The sequence below is a fragment of the Helianthus annuus genome, chromosome 9 (genome assembly GCF_002127325.2).
Source record: "Helianthus annuus cultivar XRQ/B chromosome 9, HanXRQr2.0-SUNRISE, whole genome shotgun sequence".
Taxonomy (NCBI): domain Eukaryota; kingdom Viridiplantae; phylum Streptophyta; class Magnoliopsida; order Asterales; family Asteraceae; genus Helianthus; species Helianthus annuus.
Window position 1 is genome coordinate 151,927,796 of NC_035441.2, and position 6,825 is coordinate 151,934,620.

A 6,825-nucleotide genomic window follows, 5' to 3' on the forward strand; every position below is an offset into this window, starting at 1 on the left:
AGTATTGGGTTAAAATTAATTTATAAAATACTTTTTGGTGAAAAGTAAAAAAATCAATTTTTTTTAAAACCCCAAAGCCAACGTTACAACCATCATATGCATAACCATTTTTTCTTTGAAAAGCCCCCAAAGCACACCCCGCGTTGCGACGAGGCGTAAAACGGTGTCAAATAGTACTAATGTCACACAACTGTCATCGACCACAAACACTGACTCGACCTAGGATATGCGTGTTGCTACGAACCTATCAAACATGGAAAAATAGAGGTAAAAACGTTGAATCAGACATGCACGGTACGTCGTATTAACTCGAAAAAATTAAAAGTATACGTAAAACGAAAATTTGCGAAAGAGAAAAGTATAAGTGACAAAAGTTGTGAAGTTAAATTGCAAATAATGAAAAGTTTTGGGTTAAAATTAAAAAAACAAATTATGTAGGGTTAAAATTGCAAAAGGTAAAAATCTTTAGGTTAAAAGTAAAAAAATCAACTTTTTTTTTTTGAAAAATGCCCAAAACACAATATACAACTCATAATGCACATATAAGTTGCTAATTTATATATGGAATAATATCATTCGTCTATTAAGCTAAGATCATTTGACCATTTCAACTAATTACACAAAAATGTTACTCAGGCCAAAAGACATCATATGTGAAGCTGTGAACTTATAGATACACCCGCATGATTTTGGTTTGAAAAATTGACTATATGTTTTAAAATGTTTGAATACACCAGGGTTGGTTCCACAATCAATCCTTACAATAAAGCGTTTGAACAAGTATCTGTCATCTGTCAATGCCATTCGTAGAATAGTGTTTCGATGGCATAGTCTTGGCTCTTTACCACACTTGTCTCAGTTTCAGGTTCGCGTGACATATTTTTATTAACTTTTATTTGTATCTTAGTATTTTTTTTAATAACCGAACTTTTATTAATAGCAAATAACCAAAATTCTTACACTAAGTTTTTTATATTATTTTGTATTATGTATTCGTGTATCTCGTTAAACACCTTTTCTTTTCTTTTGTTAGGAAAAAAGCTTACGTAGAAAAATATCAATTTTCACAATATATTACACCGATCTGCACACGTCATCTTTACCATGACAGTAAAAACAACATACATACACGCAAATACGACAAAATGACAAACCAGTCCCCCCTTCGTAATTTCTTCAACAATCATGGACCATTGTTTAAGGACACATCTTCTCCGCTGTCATCCACATCTTACAGCTTGCTTGGGCCCACCTTTGCGCCCTTTGTAATTAACTCCTCAAACTTCACCCTTTATTTACACTTTTGCCCTCCATAAACACCCCCACCCCTATATATATCTATATATACACATCCACCACCTCACTCCACTACACCATATATCCACAACATAACATAACAATACATGGGTATTTGCAGTTCATGCGAGTCCACGTCAGTACTGACGGCAAAACTAATATCTCACGACGGCCGGTTACAAGAATTCTCGTATCCAGTTAAGGTGTCGTACGTTTTACAAAACAACCCCTCAACTTTTATTTGTAACTCCGATGAGATGGAGTTTGACGACGTCTTGTCCGCCGTTAGCGCCGATGAGGAGTTGCAGCTTGGCCAGCTGTACTTCGCGCTGCCATTGAGTCAGCTCAGACACCCGCTTCAGCCGGAAGAAATGGCGGCTCTGGCTGTCAAAGCCAGCTCTGCATTGACCAGTTGCCGTCACAAAAACTTGACTTTTAACAAGATTTCGGGTCGGGTTGCGGATGCGGGTGGGTTTGAGAGGAGTGCGAGGAGAGGCGGTGGCGGTGGAAGGAGACGGAGTGTTACCGCAATGTCGTTGAGTGTTATTCCGGAGTAGTTTAGAATAAGTTGGTGTAAAGTGGAGTAGGAGTAAAAGTAAAAGTTAAAAAAAAAAATATTTTTAACGGTGGCATTGTTGTAAATATCGTATGAAGTAAGGGTGATTCTTTTAGTGAGATCTATGGATTGCTTTAATCACGGGCAGTTCACATTCGGGAGTTTACTTTTTTTTTTCTTCCTCTCTTTCATAATCTTCATTTTATATTTTTATTCAAATTTAAAAAAAATTATCCTGCATTTAGTAGGTTCAATGGATGTGAAATCATGCATGATGAATTAAGTACGTTGCGTGAATCACAAGAATTAATTAGTGTTGTTTGGTGGGCAAGTTACGTTAACAAGAAGGGAAATGTGAACAATAATAAGGAAAAAGTTTTTAAGATTTTGTTTAATATTTGATACATCATGTATAAGAAGTTGTTTGGATTGTTATCTTGATTTGAGGGTAGGTATAAAATGCGACATAACACAATCTTCATCAAATTTTCTGTAATGTATATATTTGGAAATTGGAAAGCAATTTTATATAAAAACTTAAAAAGTATTGTACTTCAAAACAATAATAATGATAATAGATAGAGTTTGAATATACAGTTTTTTCGGCTTTTAAACGCGCTATAGAAGAATCAAGAAACCGGTTCTTGTTTCAACGGATGATAGATAGGTTTAAAGTGGAACGAATTTGGAAGTTTCGAAAGTCGGTTTGAAAATATCGAATGGTATGATAAGATAATGTAGAGGGAAAATTACCAAAATAGCCAAGAAAAATGTTGACTTACCAAAATAGCCATTTCATGAGTCTTTGGAGAGGGGCATCACCCTTCTTATGCCCCTTAATTCTTTTATATGGATGCGTGCATGGATGAAGCAACAAGTACAAAAATGGAATGCATGGGATGAGTCACAGAGGCATAGGATGAGTCAGGGATGCATGGGATGAGTCAGGGACGCATGGGATGAGTTAGGGACGCATGGGATAATGGGATGAGTCACGGACGCATGGGATGCCTCAAACAGACGCATGGGATGATGGGATGAGTCACGGACGCATGGGATGCCTCAAAGAGACGCATGGGATGATGGGATGAGTCAGGGACGCATGGGAAGAGTCAGGGACGCATGGGATGAGTCAGGGACGCATGAGATGAGTCACGGACGCATGGGATGAGTCACGGACGCATGGGATGAGTCACGGGCGCATTGGACGCATGATGTCACTAAGACACGTGTCACTTCTACATTGGTGGACGCATGAATGACCCTGCAGAGGCATAAGCTCTCTCGTAATCAGTGATGCCCCTCTCCAAAGACTCATGAGATGGCTATTTTGGTAAGTCAACATTTTTCTTGGCTATTTTTGTAATTTTCCCTAATGTAGATGGTATCTGTCAATGCGTGGGATTACAACAAATGCTTTATTAAAACTTCATTTTCATTACAGCTGTGAACTGAACGTTGCATGTAGCCAAAAGGACAATGTGATTGCGAGTCTACATATACCATATGCAAGCATGCATGGATGTATCATGTATCATATGTACATGTATGTAGAATTAGAATACACATAGTGTGTGTTTATTGTAGAATGTAGAATACATAAAGTGAAATAGAGATTGAGTGTTACCGAGTCATGACTCAGATGCAGGTATGCACACACACACACACAGTGTGGACTGTTGTACTTATTGGTTTGTTGAGATTTTCGATATGTACAATCTCATACAGCTGGTTCCCATGTATATGGGAGATGTGGAGTTCATGGAAACGACATATTTTTGTTTTTTTCTTTTAAATCCATACCAATCTAGCACTAATTTTTAAATAATCAAACGTTATGTTCCCTTTTAGGTGATTAAAGCATTCTTATGTATTCTTTATACAAACCTTATCGGTTTATCCTTGTAATTTCGTAAAGAGTTTAAAGTTTTCATCTATTTACACCTCGTCGTATTCAACAAAATAGGGATGGTGAGATTGTGTGACGGTACTCGCACCAACAGGTCCAACACCACATCACTCATTCACCCATACGGTACCGCCCATGCGGGATGAAAGATTTGGATGGTCAAGCGGAAAGCTATGCAAACCGGGAAGAAACAAATGGCCATATTCGATAAGATTTTAATAGACCGTTTATAAAAGTTATGTTTTGAAGATGCGTAGCTTGTTGCCTGTTTACACGTCAATATGTGATTCCTTTTAAAATGTTCTTAATTCAGTTATTAAGGATGCTCATGTGAAAGATGTTTCAATAAAAAATTGAAAGATGAATTCAATTAATAATATTTTAATAAGATTTTAACAGACTTTTATATATAATATAAAAATTTACTAAAATAATTATAAAACCTTAAATATCTATTGAAATATTATATTTTAATTCAAGCCACAATCACGAGCAACATAATTTTTCAATATTAAAATAATTTTATATGTTTTAAGTAAAGATGTTAATTATCTAGTTTTCCATATAGTTTATAGTTTATCTTTTTAATTTCTATTTATTAAAAAAGAGTGGAGGGATGCGAGATATAATCATTTTCATTGTTTGAAAGATGGTTTAAAGATAGAAAAGTTTAGGATGATAAAAAACTAACGAGATGCGATCTGAAAAAGAAAAAAAGGAATAAAACGAAAGTAAGTTTTGACTAATCTAAAAAGCGAAATTTGTTGGGACTAATCTTTTCATAACTTAAAGGTTGAAGGTTGCGTGAATATGAAGTCTGCATGAAGATAATTAGATTAGTAAAAATATAGTTTATGTTTATCTCCTATTGTTCAATTATTATATTTTGAGTAGAATTAGGTTTCTTCTATAGCAAGTTTACCTTTAGTATAAATAGGTCAATTGTATTGTTTAGTTTTAAGAGTTTTTGAGTTAATAAAAAAGAAAAGAGTCGTGGTTTTAGTCCCCACAAATCACTGTGTTCATATTCGTGTTCCATTATAGCAATTGTTCGCCAACAATTGGTATTGCAGATGGCTAGTTACACCAATCCCAAGCAAGTGTGGGATGGACTAAAGACACGGTACTTGGGTGTAGATCGGGTAAGAGCGGCTCGCCTGGCAACATTAAGAAGGCAGCTTGAGAGTTCGCGAATGAAGGAAGGCGAAACGGTTGATGAGTTCGTGGAAAAAACTGAGCGGGTTAGCATCGAAGGTAAGAGGCCTTGGCTATGAACTCGAGGAAGTCGACTTGGTGAAACGGTTGCTTGATTCAATGCCCAAACCGTTTTTCCAAATTGTTGCGTCTATTGAACAATGTTTCAACTTAGAATCCATGTTATTCGACGAAGGTATTGGTAGGTTGAAAGCGTATGAGGAGCGCTTAAAAGCCAACGAGAAAACGGAGGACATTCAAGGTGGGTTGTTGTTGGCTAGACATGAAAAATCGCACGGGTGCAAGCATTGTGGCAATGGGAGCTCGAGCCGAGAAGACTTTGGGCGTGGCCGGGGAAGAGGCCGTGGGTCCGGGAGAGGTCGAGATGGTAATGAGTGGATCCGGGATAAAAGTCACGTGAAATGTTATAAGTGCGGAGAATATGGTCATTATAACAACGAGTGCCCGAAGTTGAAAGATGAAGAGGCAAACTTGACCCGATATGAGGATGAATCGGCTATAATGTGAAGAAAGTTATTGACAAGATTAGGGGGGTGATTGAAGGGGTATGGTCCCAGATCTCGCGTCAGCACGACCGCGAGTGACCATTACCCTTATCAAAACCCCCACTAGCTAACAACCTACCTGTGTCCGTGCGGGAACGCGCAAACACAGTGGTTGAATCCAATCTGCCCAATGATGGAGGAGGACTTACCTGGAATATGAGAACGGTATAGTGATGCGGCATGGCACCGCATCCGGTGTATGAAAACGGAAGTATTCACAGCGATGTGGCCTAGCACCGCATCCAGTGAACACTTCTATCAATACAAGGGAGCTGGATAACAACAACAGTCACCACAGACGACGATGTGGCTTGGCACCGCATCTCGCGTATTTCTTGATCAAAGAGTGAGATGCGGGAACATCTACAGTTACCGCAAACAGCGATGCGGCCCGCACCGCATCCTGTGCACTCATCAAGTGGGACTGACACCACAGAGCAAGTAGCACTAATGGCAGCCGCCTGTCAGGTCTACGTAAGCGACAGACTGACGTGGCTTCACCTCCACAGCCGACATGCTTGACACACCTACAAAGGTGCAGCATGTCGTCAGTCTATCCATCCACCTCCTCCTTCACTCCTCGACTATAAATACCAACCCCAAACCAGGTTTGAGGTATCTCTTCACAACTCTCTCACTGCTACTACTATCATACTTTGATTCCCAAGCAGACTACTGATTCTCACGTCGGAGAGTGGTAACAAGGAGCACCCCCCACCCCATCAACCTTGTTACGAGTCACGGTTTGTTTCCTTGTGCAGGAGATCAACCAGCAGGCGATCCAGCCAGCGATCCTCGAGAGGAAGGGATTAACTCTTCTTGACGAGACCAGTGTGTTAACCCCGCCCGGTTAACTATTGTTTCATCAGTGATTGTTGGGACTAATCTTGTCATAACTTAAAGGTTGAAGGTTGCGTGAATATGAAGTCTGCATGAAGATAATTAGATTAGTAATAATATAGTTTATGTTTATCTCCTATTGTTCAGTTATTATATTTTGAGTAGAATTAGGTTTTTTCTACAATAAGTTTATCTTTAGTATAAATAGGTCAATTGTATTGTTTAGTTTTAAGAGTTTTTGAGTTAATAAAAAAGAAAAGAGTCGTGGTTTTAGTCCCCACAAATCACTGTGTTCATATTCGTGTTCCATTATATCAATTGTTCGCCAACAAAATTAACCAGTTAAGGTGTTTGGGTTTATATGCTTCATGAAAACTCAGATTAGACGCTACACTTTTAAACAAAACAACTAAGGGGGTGTTTGGCCTAGCTTTTTTAACAAAGTTTATAGCTTTTTTTTACAA

The 6,825-nt window shown here is 38.3% G+C and overlaps 1 protein-coding gene across 1 annotated transcript; it reads left to right on the forward strand.

Annotated features, from left to right (window-relative positions):
• The first annotated feature begins 1,343 nt into the window (after positions 1-1,343).
• Positions 1,344-2,162, forward strand: LOC110879128. Its single transcript, XM_022127544.2, has one exon. It carries the CDS (start codon positions 1,404-1,406, stop codon positions 1,851-1,853), a length of 450 nt encoding a protein of 149 aa, XP_021983236.1. The 5' UTR covers positions 1,344-1,403; the 3' UTR covers positions 1,854-2,162.
• Positions 2,163-6,825: the final 4,663 nt, after the last annotated feature.